We start from the raw sequence: 18,463 nt of genomic DNA, 5'->3' as shown, positions 1-18,463 counted from the left end.
GCCATGTTTTGAGGATATTTTNCTGAACATTTCCACTTCTAGATTGCGAACAAAAACTCTTCTATGAATCTACAATAAATGCGCATGCAAAATTTAGCCATGTTTTGAGGATATTTTTTGCATCTCTACTGTGATTTTTCTTGTAAAACGTATATTTATAACTGGTTATATTTGTTTTTCTTTATTTCACGACTTCCCTTTTATCCACAAGCAGCTCATCAGATGTTCTCAAAATTTCTTCGACAAGGAAGCAGTGTTTCTGTGTCTGCATTGGCCTGAGGCTCACCTTGAAGAAAATGATCCCATCAAGCTTTTCATTCAATTTTTCTGGAACCGCTTTATGGCTTTTTGGAGACTGTGCTGGGCCAAGGTGGGGGTCCCACTCCCTTGACCTTCTTCGGTCTGCCTGATTTAAATATTGAAATATTTAACTTCTAAAATAGATTTCAATTAATTATTTTTGCTAATTTATTTGCTATTTTTCTTATTTAATGTTATAAATGTGAACCTTTGTGTGTAAACAGCCTTAAAATGAATTCATCTATCTTGCATAAAATTCCATATTAATCGGGCATGTTTTAATGAGTAGCAACCTTCAAAATGCCTTTAAGATAAATGTTACGGTCATCTTGACATTAAGGTAGCTCTACATTGATCAATGTTCTGTTTGACAATCTTCCCAGCTAAATAATTATTTCATATGCGAGCAAAACAGGGGTTTTATAAGTAAGTGTTGTATTCTGTACATCAGTGATGAAGAAAATAGGAAGCAGTTTTTTTAATCGAATCAAAGCAGAAGGAACCTAAAAATCAGTGAGGTGCAGATGAAGACATGAAAAGTGTAAACAATAAGAATACGGTTTTAAAAATAAGACTAGAAATTAACTATAACGCAAAACATCCCAATCCAAAAATCATGTGATGGAGTCAAAGAATAAAACTAAGCGTTGATTTAAATCTATTTTTTAAGACTGTAGCTGTGGTTGATTCATTGGGCACATTGTGGCCCCAGACGTAGCAGCTCTGACAATAAACCACTGCATCTCAATAAAGGAATTAAAAGTTCAACAAAAGAACGCTGAGATTATGTTTTATTAGGCAATAAGAAATTAAAACATCTTTGTGTGATTTTATGAAGTTGAGTTTTTCTGCAAAGACCCATAACATCAGAAGAGGAGTTGAAATAAACCCCTTAGGCTTAGACACATCAACCAGGTGGAATCAAATGAAATAACCATGTGCTTACATTTTGCAAAACAATTACAGGCATTGTGCATTATAATACAATCTTCTTCAATGTTTCACAGGATAGAAAAAAAGTGCAAAGTGAGCAAATGCAGCAAACAAGTTCAAGTTCATGAAGCCTGACAGAACAAAATCGTTTCTAACTTCTGAGTTGGTCTGAAAAATCTCACAAAGAAGTAGCTACAGTACAACTGTAGGTGTTAAATACAGAGAGATTAAATCTAGTTTTACTGGTGAAGTTAATCTTAAATTTGGTACTACTGGGAGGGTTACTTTTTTTTTAGTATATATTTTTTTAGTATATCATTAATATTGTGTATTTTTAGCCTATCTGTTTAAGTCAGTTGATAGTTTTTGACTGCCTAAGTTATCTATTTAGATACATTTTAGATGCTAAACTAGTAATAATCTTTGTATTTACATATTCACATTTGAATTTAGCCGTCTCAAAAAGTGTCATGTTTCTATAAGTGGCAGTGTTTTAGTGCCCACCTTTTACACTTTTACTGTGAAAAACCATGAGTTAGACGAGATCCGTGACAATATGGAAAAGTCGGTCCTGGCAGTTTTTACAGAGGCAGTAAACCGTCTGTCTGTTTCTTCATCATGTCAACTCCCATTCATCTTTGGTTACATACTTTTTTTTTTACAATTATAACCGACACTAAACACAGTTCTGTGTGTGTAAAACAGCAGAGGAGGCAAACATAAAGCTAAAGGTAAGTGCAAATCTATAGAGGTATTTGTCCACACAGAGCCACAAGGAAAACAATAAAACACTGAGCTTGACAGAAGAATGTTAGGAGGACAAGAAACATTTCATGAATAGGTTACATATGTTGTAGCAGCAAAGCCCAACAAGGAACAAATACATTTGTGATTACTCAGAATACATTAATAAGCAGCAATCAAATAATAAAGTTTGAAAAGGAACAACACATGAATTAAAAGGCCTGAAGAATAAAGCAGAAACAGAGAACGAATGGAGGACAAATACAAAAAGATGGGAGTTACATTAATTTTGAGCATTAGTCTATTTTCTTGTATTCTTTTCCAGTTCTTCTAGATTACTGACCAGTATTGTAGCATTAGGTTTACTTTCCTCCCTTCTTTGTTCACATGGTATAATATGAGAAATGTTGTGTTGTGAATAACGTTTCTCTCTTACTGAATGGTTCCTGATTGGCAGAATGCATAATATCACAGATTACTAAACAAAACTGAATAAAGTTAAACTTGCCCATCATCATCCCTTAGAAGTTTTACTGTAATAAATCAATCTTTTCCTCAGAATGCATCTATGTATATGACCATGAATTACAATAAAACATCTGCAAATTGTCTTCATGGTTAGCATGCGCAAATGCATGCAAAACGTCATCCTTTTATTTGATATTTTTAAGATGAAGGAAGAACCACTGACATAGATGCAGATTGTACAAAGATCAAGATTTTGCTAATGTGCACCTGTATGAGAGCCTACTCCGATAAATGATCTTGTGGCTTTACTCTCTGCCAAAGTTTTGTCAGTTTATCTTATTATTTGTTAACCCGCAGAAACAAAACTCATTGCCTGTCATTATAAAACATTGAGCTGTGAAGATGTAATTTTTTACATGCAACAAAATGTCAACAAGAAGTGGGAAAAGTATAATGGTGCCTAAAAGAAATTAAGACAACCTCTTGGTTGTTGTGTCCTCTTTGTGCCAGGTAAATGCAGCAGGAAGATGATCACTACCTTTTTTTTTTAGCTTGCCTTCATTGACAAGAAATTGTGTTACAACAAATTTTCAAAACCTCCTCTCAGGTTGACGTCAAAGCTGATCTTACTGCATGACTACCTTTCTGTTCAATGATCTGTATGCATATCTAGAGATGTGCAACCAGAAGAAATCGTAATCACAAAATGCAAACTGAGGTTATGAACTCTGATGTTCTTCTTTATAAGTTGCACTTTTACAATTAAAACTGAGTAAAATGAACCATACAAACAGCTGCTTGCACCTTAGCCTTACCCTACTTTCCTGAAAACATTTTGAGGTATCCGCACTTTATATTTCACAGGGAACCCAAAGCATACTGATCACTCTGTTCAATGATGTTGTTATTTATTGCTATGGAGCAAGCCTAGCCTTCTAGGTAAAGTCAGAGCAGCGGCAGAACAGACTGCTGGTGTGGATGTGATGAGGTGCTAAGTTTGATCAGAGACCAGCAGCATGGAAGATCTGCCACAGCTGCATCCCCACAATCTTGCTTTGTATGTTTTGTGAATGGACTAAAAAAGTCATAGAGCTTCTCAGATAACACATATGGCTGAATAGAGGGGCAAAGCTAATGTGGCAACTTCTTTGCAGAAGACATCCCATAATATTACAGGATGCAGGTCCCATTCAAAAACATGTCACAAAAAGAAGCTGCAGTGATCAGCTTTGCTGTTTGGCACACAGATGATATGTACATAATTATCTGCTTGTGTTTTTTAAATATGTCATAAGAAAATATTATTTATACAACATCCAAAAAAAAGTCCATATAGGAAGTATGCGGAGGACCCACCAAACCAGTCCAGTCCAAACATTCTTCTGCATCTTTGCTAGAGCAAGTAGATAAAAATGGCTTGTATGTGCTTTCAATGTTTACATTCCTCTGAGGTCTGTCCTGTAGTACACAGCTTCTGTCACGCCTCTTTCAAGTCGAATAAGCGGCTGATGGAGTGTTTCAGTCTGACTTGACTGAATCAGATGCCTGCATTTGTTTAGGAAATGAATGGATGATGTGAGTTTTCTGGCTTTTGATTGGCTCTCAGCAGCTCTCTCCCAGAATCCTGTGCAAGTCCTCAGGCTGAACTCGACCTTCTTCACCACGACTGATATTCTTCACCATCCTAAAATTACAAACGGCACGTCAGACCACAACAAACATTTAAGATTTGTGTTCTTTAGACAATCAATATCCATGAATGCATTATAATTTGAATTCTGTTTACCACACTCCTGACGAATCCTCATAAAGCAGCTGGATGACATCGCCGCAGTTAAAGATGATGTCATCAGAGCTGGCCATGCTGCTTTCTACCATGACCCTGTACCTGCCCGCCACCTGAACATAAGAAATTAAATATATAGATTTATTCCAACACCAAAGGGAAGCTGGGCTTTGTTGTTTTCTGTATGTAGGTGATTAAATCATATGACATTTTATCCACATAACAACATATAATTTGTTTGTTCCCAGCCCTTTAGGAAAGTTTACCAGTGGGGAGGGCTGATCCTCCTCATCTGAGTCGGATAAGGCAGAGAGGTCTGTTGCACCCCAGTCCTCCAGGCCCTCGCAGATCGCCACAGAGTGAGCAGGAGCAGGCCAACCTGAAAAGACGAAACCCAAGCTGCTGCACTTTTAAACCAGAAACACTGTACAGAAACGACATAAACCTCAGAAATTTATAACACCAAAGATCAGAGATGGACCTGAATGAACTGTTGAGCTGGGACAGACAGAAAGAAGCACTTTTCTTTTTTTGAAGTGCTTGTAAGAAGACTTTACAATAATACAAAAGACAGACATCTCAGAGAAGATGATGAAGCTACTCTTGCTTAGCATGCTGTTCAGCTATTAGAGTGCCTATGAAAAATCATTTACCTTTTTTATTGGTTCAACAAATCAATCGTGATCAGCAAAATTTGGCTTTTTTGACAAAAAAGTTAAAACTGATTTCTACAAAAAGAAAATAACATAAAATAAGTGATTGCATATATATTCCCCATCTACTAAGTCAGTACTAAGTAGATGCAACTTTGTTGAATTAGGTCTGTCACTTTAAAGAAGGTGATATTCATACAAAGACTTATTTAGATGTCATTATTTTGTAAAATTCAGTTTTCACTTTGATATTGCAGTTTTCCAACTCACTACGTCGAGGCGAGTGAACCACAGGGTCGGAGTGGGCGGGGCTTGAATGCGTCGACTCCTCCCCTCTGTACTTGTGGGCGTGGCTTGATGCTGAGGAACTGTGAGGAACAGGAAGACACGCTGAGCAGCCTCCCACCGGCGCGGCGCCCCACGACACACACATCTCTGATGTGCTAAGAAAAACAACGCATGGCCACAGAAACACAGACACGAGCAAACAGGACAGGCAAACAAACATCCACCGTGTCACAGAAACCAAGGTCAAACCTCAGCCACATTCTGGAGGTTCACTCTGCATTCCACTCATTTTGCAACAACATATATTTCAGCCTCTGATTTCGAACTGCGTTCAAACACAGACATCTTAGAGTGCTGCAATATATGGAATTGTTATTTTATTTAAACAAAATTCTACACAAACACATGAGAAAGGTCAGGTATATGTATTTCATTTGCAAATAACCCAAAGTATAGTTTAACTTGCTTTAAGTAGCAGATGGGTGGGAATGGTACGTTCAAATCCAGTGAATTGAGAGAAAAAAAAAACTGTGAGTAGAAAAATACTTCTGATTAAATGAAGTTCACCCATTTCCTACATAAAGCAGAAATAAGGTATTTAAAAATGGTCTCTAATCAAAAAGCCAAAAGGTCTTTCAAGACAGAGTCTCCTCCAAGCAATCTAAAAGACTAGGTACTATAGTGATAGGCTGTAGTTTATTATTCTGCATAAATTATTTCAATCCTGGTCTTTGAGATCCCCAGAATGTTTTAAATGACTCGATGAATGCAGAATTTTGTTGAACTGTCTTTCTATTTTATGCTCCACATCTCTGGAATAAACTGATAAACATCATAAATTTTCAGACATCAACCTGTCCTCAAATTTTAAAGCTTCTTCTTAAAACTGGCCTGAAGAAAAAACATCATCTGTTTTGTTTACCTTTTTACTGATAGCATATTGTGTTCAATTGTAGTTGGTTTTCTGTGTTCAAAATTTATTTTGTTTTTACTTGCGTAATTATTCGCATTCCCTAGTTTTGTGATATCACTCATTCACACTTTTACTTGAAACTAATTTAGTTCATCTTCATACCAAAAAACGTCTCTTCTTCACTTTCTGGAAGATGAGAAATGTCTTATCTTAAATAACTTTGTGCACAGGACTTTCCTCACGTCACTCAAAGTGCAAGATTAATATAACTAAAGAAGATTTCACAGAACAGATAATGAAGGCCTTTGGGTAAAACATAAATCTATAATATCATGCATGGAAACAATGCTGTTTGTTTTCATCTGTTGGTAAAATGTGTTGGAAATTATAAAACAAACAAAAAAGGTTACCTAGACATGAAATAACAATGTTTTTCATAATATGACACACATTCCCCAAACCCTTAACATGCTGGCATGCAAACACCAATCACTGTTACTTTAACATACACAAAAATATAAAACACCTATAAAGAAATACAGCTAATCATATCCTGATGAGCCTGAACTTTCATTAAAAGGCATTTGAAAAATGGCATAAAAAATAAACAAAAAATATGTGTTTTAATTTTTGTCTCATATTCCTGGGAAGTATGACAGAAACTCACTCCTGTCTACAAAAAGCATGTGGTTGAGAACAATTTGCTGAGGGATATTTATCCAAATACTAGAGGTAGCAAATGTACATATTTGAGCCTGTACCATTAGAGCTGTGTATATTATAGAAAATTAGCATTAAGTCAAACTTGTGCAGCAAATTCTATGATTTTTTTAATCACAGAGGTTGTATGTCGTAATAGTATTGGAAAATAGATGGATGAAATTGTGCTGTTAAAATATCAGAATATATATAATATTAATATCAATGATGAGTGTACATAATTATCTGACCAGCAGTTTGGATGACTGAGATCTTTAAAAGCGAGTCACCTGTCAGAGAGAAGGTTGTCTGGGAGAGCAAGAGAAGAATCTTCATCTGAGGAAGATGAAGACAGACACACCTGGGTTACATCTGGTTGAATTTGAGTTTATAAACCACATTAAATTGGGAGAGCAGAAAAAAACTCTGTAAGGAAACAGCAACACTAAATAAGTACAGTTCTGAAGTATTACTTTACATGTACAAATTATAGAAGATTGCAAGTTTGACTGTAAAACTGGCATTTGCTTAAAACACGTTAAGACATGTTTTAACTGAACAATGCAAGTGGTAGAAACCTTGTTGTATTTTCTGTGGGTTGGCCAGTATTTTTTGAATCTCGTTCAGCCAGGTGACTTTGACCTCCACCGTGGGAGCCTAGGACAGACAGCACACACACAGACCACAGAAAAACAAGTTTAAGGTTGAAATTAGGTAACACTTTATTTGAAGGGGGTGAATAAGACTGTCATGACACTGTTATAAACATGACATAACACCTGTCATGAACATGAATAAGCCATCATGAATATTTATGACTGCTGTTTAAACTTTATCTTTAATAACATAAAGTTACCTAATTTTTGAAGTGCAATCAGTAATACTTTTATAACAAATTTATATCAGTAATGATTTCTTGGTTAATGTCAAGTTGTCATAACAAAGACATTTTGAATAATGTCAACTTTGTATTAAAAGTGTCATAATTTACCGAATGACGCTTTATGACAACAGTCATAAATATTCATGAAGGCTTATTCTTGTTCATGACAGGTGTTATGTCATGTTTATGACAGTGTCATGACAGTCTTATTCAACCCCTTCAAATAAAGTGTTACCCTGAAATTATATGTAACTTGATATAAAATAGCAAACAAAAGCAACATACCTGAACTAAATAAACAACTTCTCTGCCACTGTAGCAGATTTCAAATTTCTTGACATCTCCTTTCACAGTTTCTGTGATGACCACAGTGCTCATCTAGAGAAAAACAGGAATGACATAAAACAGCTTTATATTATCAGTGGGTTTTTAGTGAGCTAGCTGCCATTGTCAATACAGATTTGATACTCAATGTGCACCAGGAAAACTAGTGTTGTTACTACCAAGATGCCAGGCTTTCATTTGCAGTTTACATAAACAATCCTTAAATTCTGGACTGAAAATAAAGGAAATCCACAAACTGGTTGCTCAAGATCTAATTAGTAATCAGCTGCACAAAACAAACTGCAGTCATACTATGAGCTTCATTTACAATATTAACCCAAGTTTAGGAGAAGACCCCCACCAACTCACTACTTGACTCTCAACATCGCCCTCATTTCTTTGACACATCATTTTACTGCATCCTGGGGCGAGAGCTAGATCTTAACTCGGAGGCAGGACTTGAAGCTGTAGAAGCTGTCATGGCTGTCCTCATCTCGCCGCTTGCAGAAGAGCAGTGCGTGATCGTAGAGGAAGAGATGTCGCTGCATGGGTTTGAATCTGGCCAGCTCCTTCATTCGCACCGCTGCCCGTTTGTGACTGATCCACACACTGAAGCTGCCCTGGAGGATTATGCGGCCCAGCTGGCTAATATCACCCTGAAAACCAAGACACAGATCCTCCTAAAGCTCAAGAAGATCCTCACTGAAAGAATGTTTTTGCTAGTTTTAGCAGCAGTACGCATTAAATCAGATGAATTAATTTATTGGTTTGGTTTGCTGGTACCGGATATCCTGTGATGGCTATCTGATGCATGGAGTCGTTGACAGACTTCAGCAGCTCCAGCATGGAATCCAGCGCCTCCTGGAGTTCACAGCGGTAGCGCTCCTCCACACAGTGTTTCCAGAGCTCCTGAGTAAAGGCAGACACAGCAGGAAATGTCAGCAGCTTCTGCATAATCTAATCTAGTCAAACTGGAAATCACTGTCAGCCAGTCTGCCGAGCAGCAAATTGATGAAATCGAATCTACATTTGAGTTTGTATTGTTGTGCCTGTTTAGAAACATCTACAAGAGTCTCAGTCCCTTGTTTTGTTTTGCATGAATATTAAAATGAAGTTTGGAACCAAGAGTTTTGATCTGACAGAAAATTATCATTTTGTTACCAAGTGCATGTAACAAGCAGTAACAATCTTGCAAAGAAAAAAGCAAATTATCTTAACTTTTATTACCGAACCTTTGATGTAATACGCTGCAAAAACACTAAATCTTACTAAGTAATTCTGCTCTAGTTTCTAAAGCAACTATCTTAGTGCACTTGAAAAAAGACAAAACTAAACTCTAAGTAACTTTTCAGCAAACTGTAGGACATTGGGAAAAGTGAAATAATCTGCCAGTGGAACTGGTACTTTTTAATCAATATTAAATAATTATTTACTTAAAATAAGCTCCTGTTTATTGCTGAAAAGTTACTTATAAGTTAGTTTTGTCTCATTTCAAGTGTACTGACATATATGCATTAGAAACTAGACACAAATTCTTATTGAGACTTGGTGTTTTTGCAGAGTATACCTAAAATGTTTGTTTTTTCATTCATGTGAAACAGATTTCTGTAGGATCCTAAAACCTTAAGCAGCAGCTGGTACTTAGTGAGGCGTTGGATTGGTTTCAGAAGATAAGAATCCAGGCCCAACTTGTGGTCCAACTTTTTCTGGCACTCCTGAGAGTTACAAAAACAAAAATATGACAAAAGGACAGAGTTTAATGATGAAAACGTAAATGGAGTAGAGAGTTTCCACATGTGTGCTTCATGTAACTACCTGGAAAAACGGCGAATCCGAGCACTGCCTCCAAAGCAGCTCAGAGCAGGGTTTGTTTTGGCAGTAACGTTCGTACACCTGGAATTTGTCTTTCTACTCAAGCACACATGAGGCTCCACTTAGTTTATGCTTTTTTGATCAACTTTGAATCGGTCCTCACATCCTGTCTACTCACCCGCTGCAGAAAACAAGCCCCCACCCTCTCTGGTGTTTCAAGGCAAGCCTGCAGATCATGGAGGAAGACCCTAAACAGAAAATCCAGGAGAAGAAAAAGGCAAGAAGATCTGATTAGAGCAAAAAGAGAGGAACGGAAGGACGACTCAGTGAGAGCTGGTGAGATCTGTGTGAGTGAGCCTGAAGGCTTGCCTGCTGTGGAACTGGTATATCTCTGGCATGTTGCCGAACAGAACATCTTTCTGGCAGCGAAGAGCCGAGGGAAGAAGATAAGACATGGAGGGATCCTCCATTTCTGCCCTGTAACCCTGATAAACCAGAAATAAAGGCCAGGCAAAACAAATGGGAAACTAAGTCAAGAAATGTAAAGCAAAAATATATATTTTTTTTCTAATCTTGATTTTTTCTTTGAGCTGCTTTAACTAAAAATGCAAACTCACCAGAAGAACAGAGAGCAGTTCATCAACATAGATCCTCTCTGTAGCTATCAGTTCCTTCATAATGTGCCTAAAACAGTCCAAAAAAGAGACAAATTCAAAAGAGAAAAATAATGTAATGCAGAAAAAGATGCAGATTAAACAAATACATAGTTAGAGCAGAGGTCAAATTTGAAAGTCTGAGGTGTCAGGGGTCACTTACCGTGTGACCTGCTCTGGATTGTCCTCTGCTTCTGAATCAGTTTCAGGGTTGGGACCATACAGGTAGCTGCGGTTACCTTGGTAATCATGCATCACCTCAATCTGACAAAACACACCCACAGTGAGACGGTGAAATTTAACACTAATCACACAGAAAGAAGCAGCACATTAAACAGGTTTTGTTTTCATTTTGGAGGCTACGATGGCTGACGTTTCTAGAGATTTGGCCGTTTGTTTTGGGCCATTATGCAGTTGAAAGACACACTGGTCACCAGTTTTCAGGTTATTGGTAGAATCCACCATGTTGTGATTTAAAATATCTGGATATTTCAATAACATAATGATGGAGTGCACTCTTGACAGGTTCCCAGGATCTTTGGATCACCATGCTATACATGTATGTTTCATGCAACAACCCCTCATTTCCAATCAATTTCTGACAGAAAAATGTAAATATTGCTGCAGTTTCATGAATTTTAGGGACTTTTTAGGGCTAGTAATAACTATGGCATTGGTGATTTGATTATTTCTTTCAATATCATTAATAATAATATAAAGAAAGTACAATAAAATAAACATAAATTGCATCTTCCTAATGTTTCTGTGTGTAACCAGGCCACAGCAGTAAAAAACATATTTTTTCAACATCTTCACATTTGTGGTAAGTATTACAGGATACTGCAGATATAGAAACATAATTACCAGATTTTCTAATGAATTTCTGGATTAATATGGGGCAAAATCTTAAGTCGGAAATAAAAATATTCCTTATATAGACAATGCATAATGAACACACACCTTGCGCGGGCTGTTGTTTCTCCTTGAAGCTCTTTTGCCAGGAAGGAGATCAAATGAGAACTTTGAGTTCAAGACATTGAAGTCCACACCTGCAGGAAACGCCACACAAATAAACACAGAGGAAACGAAATAACACTGATGCAAGTGGAAACATCAACATTAAAAAGAAATCATGGTACATTTAAAATCATCAGCAGCAGATCAGATCAAAATGAACTGCGGTGAACAATTCAAGTGTTATGCTGTCCAGAAGAAAAGTGCCATAAACAAATAAAATATAACAGAAGCTAAACATTTGAAGAGGCAGCTGAGGCGGCCCGTACCGTGTTTCGGGGAGAAGAGGGGAGACTTGCAGCGGAGTACGGTTTGATCCGGTTCCGGCCGAGGCGCCACCAGCTGTATGGGTCGAACCTGCACATCTGCAAGCTTTTTCAAACACTGCTCTCTGTTTCTGATCATGCACTGAACTGAGCTCAGCTTCTCTTTCACCATGGTAATCTGGGACTGCGAAGAGACAAAAGTGTGAAATCCTGTAGCTGCGACTGAGGCAGCAGCACAGCAAACAGCTACCTGCAGCTGAGGTGTGAGCACAGCTTCAAACTCCAGGCTCAGCGTGTCCTGGGTGTTTTTTACAACAGACGGCGCCCTCTCCTGGTGGCTGCTCAGGTACTGCAGAGCCTCCTGAGCTCCCTCTTTAGTTTGGAACTTGTCCACCATCTGGCTGGCAAGCAGATAGGCCCCCTCATCACACCAACGAAGAGCCTGCCAAAAAAAGAGCAAGGAAAAACTATACACTTTTCTTAAATAACAAAGAAAATATCACAAATTTCAAACAAACATAAATAAAGGACTAAACAAAGATTGGCAGATCGAGACAGCTTATGATTTTTACCTCCTCAAGGCGCCGCAGCAGGTCTCGTGTCCGGGTGAGCGAGGCCCGCTTGGTGCGTATGGCAGTGCTGATGACATCACAGTGATGTCGCAGCTCGTTGCAGCGCTGGACGATGAGCGCCAGAGCGTAGTGGTGGTTGGCAGCCAGCTGGTGGCCGTGCAGGATCACAACCTGGGCCCGATTCATCTCCTCCTGATGTACACCAAATTAAACGCCCAATGTCAGTGTGTGAACATTTCATTAAACTTCACTGACAGTTTTCCTTCTTTTGAGAACAAATGTAGCACGTAAACCTTGTGGGTCATGTCACTCGAACAAGAAGTTTCTGTTAAAGAACAAAGTAATAAAGCATTTCTGTGTTACTCCTTGTATTCGTTTTTCTGTGGCCCACCAACTCTGACAATAGTTAGTGTGAAGAAATGTACAATGTAGATGAAGGTAGAATAAAAATAGTCTGGAATGATGTATGTTGCACGCAGCAGTGTCAGCATATTTTTGTTGTTAGGTTTCTACAGACAGCAGAGGAAACTGATTCCACTTGATGAGGAGAGTACAAGGCTGGAAGAGCAGCTGGTTTCATGGCAGTTTGGTGGTGAATGTGCTGCATGATCTTGGTCACTAAGTGAGTCACCAAGTGAGCACGAGTTTTTAGCTAGAAGTGTTTTGTTTAAATTATGGGAATCCTGGTCTTTGTGTTTCTGGTCTGGTTGGTGGAAGAGCAGTGTTGCTCAGGAGGTGGAGAATGATGTTAAGTGTTTGTCTCCTGCTACTTTATTAGAGCCATTAACACAATTCTAAAAAAAATATATATATATTTTTGAAAAATTTCCCCAACAAATTTCAGAAAACCAAAGCCTTATTTGATGTCCAATTTTCTACCAATTTGTGTGATGAGTCTCTTAAAGAATCTCCGATATCTCCATTTAACTTTTCAAGTACCTAGCCATAATGGTTTGTTTACACATAAATGTATTTTTATAAAGGTTCAAAATCATCCCTCTTTATTCAAATTACATTACTACTATTCATTATGATATTATAATCCAGCTTCATCCCAAGATTCAATATCCACATCTTTTTATTTTAAATGAGACAGAATCATCCAACTACTATTGACTATTTACTTTTGATTTACACTTTAAAGGCTCAAAATGGGAAACAATACCATCTCATTTTTGATTAAGCCCACATTTCTATATTAAAAAACATTTTTATTGATCTGATGTGATATTATGACTCACAATGCTTCATTAGGTGTGAGTGAAAGAAAAATCACATTTAACATAAATATAGCCTTGAAAACATCATTCTGTTGAATTAATCTGAAAAATGAGTTTCACCTTTTGAATTCAGTAACTTTTCAATATTGTTGTCATTTGTTGAGATGCACCTGAACATTGAGTGAAGTGAATCTTTGTGTGCGTTTCATGACCTGAGCTCGTTTATCCAGACTGTCCAGATCTTTAAGTAGCTGTTCTGTCTGAACCACTGTAGTTCCCACACGGGCGATTTCCTTCTCCTGGGCCGAGATCCGCTCCAGCACCTCATCCATCTACACACAAACCACAAGAGTTTAAATCAAGAGCCCTGGCTAAATTGACTTTTATGGGAGTGAGAGCACAAACACCAATTATCCCACCTGCTGGAAGCTGCTTTCGTAATGCAGCAGCTGGAGGTACTGCTGCAGCTTCAGGTGGTGTTTTTCAAAGAAACCATCAAATGCCTCCTCCATGTCTCTGAGCTGTGCCAGAAGCCTGAAATACACACAGCAGGCACACTCCCAAACAAACTCTCTGCTTAAATAAAGTTCACATTTTCAAACTAAATCTAAATACAACTAAAGATTTCTAAGAAATGATCCTGGAATTTTTCACGTGAACAGCACCTCTGAACAGTTTCCATGTCGGCTTGTATCTCCCGCTCTTCCTCAGCTTCTCTCTTTGCAGCTTTAACTGTTTCCAGGTTTGACAGCAGCAGGCGTCCTTCTTTCAGCACGCCCCGGATGTCATCCTGACAAAACAAGAAAAACAACATGCACGTAAAATATAGGAAAAAATCTGGCATAAAAGACAGAAAAAAAGACAAGGATGGACAGTGAGGAAGTGCCACCTTCATCTGTCTGTATCGATGTGAGTGGGAGTGGAGCAGGAATTCAATGGCATTAGCTTCATCTGGGAGTTCGGTCTCAGACAGCTCAGAGCCGAATCCCTGCAGCAGCTGAGCGATCTCTTTCACCGTCACTGCAAAGGTCTCAATGGACTGCAAAAACAAACAAATGGTCACCCAAAAGCATAAAAACAGATGACATTTCATGAGCATGACTTGCTGTGGTGGATTAACATCAGTTAGCCATTTACCGATCGCAGGAGGACCCAGTCGCTTTGGCAATATTCCACCTTTGCAGTAAAGTCTGATGCCAGGTGGTTTTCATCGATGTAGCGCAGCAGGTCACCCACTGAGCGCAGCATCACCACCTGCAAGACACAGAGCAAAAATAAACCCTGAGTCCAACTCGCTAGTTGCTGTCTAACATTTACAAAATTAGAAAGTTAACTAAATGCAGTGTTGCATGCAAAACATGCTGTGTGATATTCGGTAAAGTCTTTTTACCGGCATCTTTAGGAGGAAGTCATCCTGGCTGAAGCGAAAGCCCAGATCTGTGCTGGAGGATGGACTGGGGGTGGAGCTCAGCAAGCTGGTGGGGCGAAGCACCAAGACCAAGTGAAGGTTGCCAGGAAAAGAAGTCTACAAGAAATAAATGGTAATTCATTTCTTTCTTTCATGAACTCCTGAATTCTATACAAAAATACAACTTAAAAATGTCAGACTGTGCAAAAATCTTTGACATCTTTTGCTTCAAAAGAAACAAACTTTTTTAAAAATCTTCTAAATGAGAGTATTATGTATTTTTCAGGTCATTTATAGCAAAATCAAGTAACAGTTGTAAAAATGCTGTATATGTCAAAAATGACTTTAAAAATAATTTTGCTTCTGAGGGCTTGAAATTGGTTTGTGTCTCTTTATAATTTTTTTATTCTTTCTCAACTCTTCCTCCCAACAAGTCCCACAACAACTTTAGTTTCTGACCCACTGAAATTAAATGTGGGCTTTCAGCTCAGAGTCCATCTAACAAGCTAAATATAAGCTGAAATTCAAGCTGCATATATTCTTGCAATGATGCAGAAAGTGTTTGTGTGGAGAATACAAATAGATATAAATCTTTCTGTCTTTCAACTTGTTTCACAATTTAAAAAAAAATGCTTTGCATTGCAGAACACCAGACTGATTGTGTCAGCCAAATGACAAACATGCAGCACAGATAATTTTTAAATTTCAGGCATAAAAAAAACCCCCATATATTCCAAGTATTACAGACATAATTATTCTGAAAATATTATTGTTTCTGCTGCAACAGACAGATTTTTGTGACTTCTTCTGTTACTTCTGGCAGGCAGGAAACAGAGAGACGGCGCTACAGGAGTCAGACTGCCAACTCAGAGGAAGAGTGCGAAGCTTAACACAGCATCAGCATCCTTCAATGTCAGTCTGGCAGATCTTTCAGCTTCTGTTGCACTTCAGTGCCTCTAAAAATCAGCTCTTCTTACTCACTCTGCTGCTTGGTGAAACATCTTCCTTCAGTCTCAGCTGTCAAGCCAAGCTCCCAACAAACAAGCACATTTTCTTTGTTGTAATAAACTTCAACAATGTTTTTGTAAAACTTTGTAGTAGCTAATTGGCAGCTGAATGCCGGTTAGTTACTGTCATACTGTCATTTACAGCTGTGTTTTCTATGGTAAAATAACTGTAGCAGATTGTACATTTTAGATTTTGCAGAAATTAAAGAACTTTCTTTTTCAAAATCAACATTTCAGATTTCAGCAGAAGTTGCAAGGCAAACTTTATCTTATCTTCAGGTAGAATTTAACAGCACTCAAAATCTGATTTGAAAACTCTGGTTGTAAGAATTCATATTTAGCTTTACTTTAAAAAGACAGTTTGAACAGATATGAACTGATTATTGTTGCATTTTTTTCACCCAGTTCATCATAATTTATTCTGAAACAAAACAACATTGAGAATTTTCACAACAATTTGTGCAGGACGTTGAGGATTAAATCTTAGCCACTTGACATCATGCACCGAATTAAAAATTACTATATCTACAGTTATTTACTGGTGTTTAAGAAAATATTCTTTCTTTATGGTTGCTATCAATATTTTCATGAAGATGAAATCATTTTAGTCCAGCAGCAAACTAGTAAACATTACTCTGATTTCATTCAGGATAAAAATCAACAAATAACAGTTTAAAGTATAGCATGTATTCGTATTCAGCCTCTAGAAGTTAAAATTACAGTTGCAACTCTTTTGGGGGTATATTTCTACCCGCTTGTACATCTTGACACTGAAATTTCTGCAGTATTGCCTTTGAAAGTTTTCCTGGATTAGATAGGGGACATTTGTACACATTAATTTCCGATTCTTGCCACAGATCCTCAGAAGGTTCTTCATCCAGGATTACAATTAATGTAGCTCCATTCACATTCTAATTCACTCTAAGCCCCCAATATGATGAGGCCACGCATAATGTTTAGCATGACTACCAAAGGTTCAGTTTGTCTCATCTGATCGGAGCATCTTTCTCCACATTTGCTGTCTCCTCTATATAGGTTGTGTTAAAATCTTGATGCTTTTTGGTCTTTTATTTTATAATGTTTCTCTGCTGTAAATGTTTCTGTAACATTACTCCTGTCCTGTCTGCAGAGCTCATTGGTCTTCATTATGCTTTTTGCTTACTTTTGCTCTCTACCAAACCTTTGAGGCCTTCACACAAATACTTGTGCACTATTTACCAATTAGGTGACAACAGAATTGTATTTAATGATATGAAGGGGTCTGAATGCATATTAAAACCTATCATGTTTGATTTGTAAAAATATTGAAAGACATGTTAAAAGTGCACTGTCCACCTACAAACACACCTTTACAAATAAAATGTGGACCTGTCCGCAAAATCTATGAAATCTTTCATTCTTACAGGAAATCCAACTTAAGTTCAAATTGTGAATCTTATTTTTTCTCACCCAGCAGCCATGATGATGTAACCAAAACTTGTAAGAACATCAGCATTGCACAGCTGTGCAGTATATAAAGATCAACGAGGCTGATTTGACTTAATACACAAACCGGGCTTTAACGACATATTCATTTCTTTGGTCTCCCAGGAAAGCTTTTTGTTTTGCACCTTCAGGTCCAATCCAAGCACATTTGTCATTGGCCTGTCCTACACCAAACCTAGACTTATTGACATTGAGCTGCACTCCGCAGCCTCTAGGAGATAGGCGTGTTAAAATGCATTGCGTCTTAAAAACACATCACACCGTCGGTGTCGCAGTGTAAAACAGTATTATCTCTCTTTGCTGCAGTAGCTATCCTTCACCGCCCAGTCTGAAGCCTCCCACATTCCCCACCTCCCGGCGGAGCTTACCGCGGCCCGGCGCAGACGGGGGAACCCCCACCGCATGTTGGATTCGGCCATGGCTCCCAGCGGTTTATCCCCCCTGTTCTGTCCCGACCCGGACCGGCTGTAGAGGGAAGTAGAGTCGGGAGCGAGCAGCCGCAGCGATGGCTCGGTACCTCCACTGCAGTGTCCGGGCGGGCCGAGCGGCGCGCTCAGTGCGCACCAGACGTCCTCTGCTCTGCACCGGGATGGAGGGGCGTGTTGTGCTGCACTCACCTGACGTCAAAACTAACAGCAGCTACGTTAGTATTAAAGCAAACAACGGCTCCACTGCTATTACTGCTGCGAACATAACTCTAATCTCTGCCACTCGACTGAATTCATAGAAAAACCTGCCACACACAATTGTAATTGTAAAAAGAAAATGTTTAAAAAAACAAACAAAAAAAAACACTTTCCCTTTGTTTCAACACGCTTTTTTTGAAACATAATTTAAGACAGACCTGGATAAAAACCTTAAAATTAAGCTAAGATACAAATAACCTGTAACATAAAATAATTTAAAGAATTGATTGAACATTTCTAGTAGGATCCGCTAGATGGCAGTAAATGCAAGAATGTGTCACCATGTCTGCTGATAAAAACTTAGCTGAACATTAGCATGAGTTTTAGATTCAATACGCTGTTCAGCATT

The 18,463-nt window shown here is 38.2% G+C and overlaps 1 protein-coding gene across 2 annotated transcripts; it reads right to left on the bottom strand.

The window, feature by feature from the left end:
- Positions 1–1,074: 1,074 nt before the first annotated feature.
- Positions 1,075–18,080, bottom strand: LOC103138866 (proto-oncogene DBL-like). Of its 2 annotated transcripts, none has more exons than XM_007553233.2 (26): positions 17,797–18,080; positions 14,919–15,053; positions 14,666–14,782; positions 14,418–14,567; positions 14,194–14,318; positions 13,948–14,062; positions 13,741–13,860; positions 12,309–12,500; positions 11,987–12,178; positions 11,740–11,920; positions 11,417–11,505; positions 10,620–10,720; positions 10,421–10,487; positions 10,173–10,288; positions 9,982–10,051; positions 9,807–9,899; positions 9,614–9,706; positions 8,775–8,900; positions 8,438–8,647; positions 7,953–8,045; positions 7,363–7,441; positions 7,075–7,120; positions 5,155–5,327; positions 4,498–4,610; positions 4,232–4,344; positions 1,075–4,129 (listed from the first exon to the last, which is right to left on the bottom strand). In XM_007553233.2, exons 1-26 carry the CDS (start codon positions 17,845–17,847, stop codon positions 4,048–4,050), a joined length of 3,042 nt encoding a protein of 1,013 aa, XP_007553295.1. In that variant the 5' UTR covers positions 17,848–18,080; the 3' UTR covers positions 1,075–4,047. The 2 variants fall into 2 exon arrangements, with proteins under 2 accessions (XP_007553295.1, XP_007553304.1); XM_007553242.2 differs by having other exon boundaries at positions 5,155–5,252; positions 17,797–18,078.
- Between the last annotated feature and the right edge of the window lie 383 nt (positions 18,081–18,463).

This window comes from Poecilia formosa, unplaced genomic scaffold, assembly GCF_000485575.1.
Source record: "Poecilia formosa unplaced genomic scaffold, Poecilia_formosa-5.1.2 Scaffold3, whole genome shotgun sequence".
In the NCBI taxonomy this organism is placed as follows: Eukaryota; Metazoa; Chordata; class Actinopteri; order Cyprinodontiformes; family Poeciliidae; genus Poecilia; species Poecilia formosa.
Note: the sequence above shows the minus strand (reverse complement) of the source record. Positions and strands in the feature narration are given on the sequence as shown.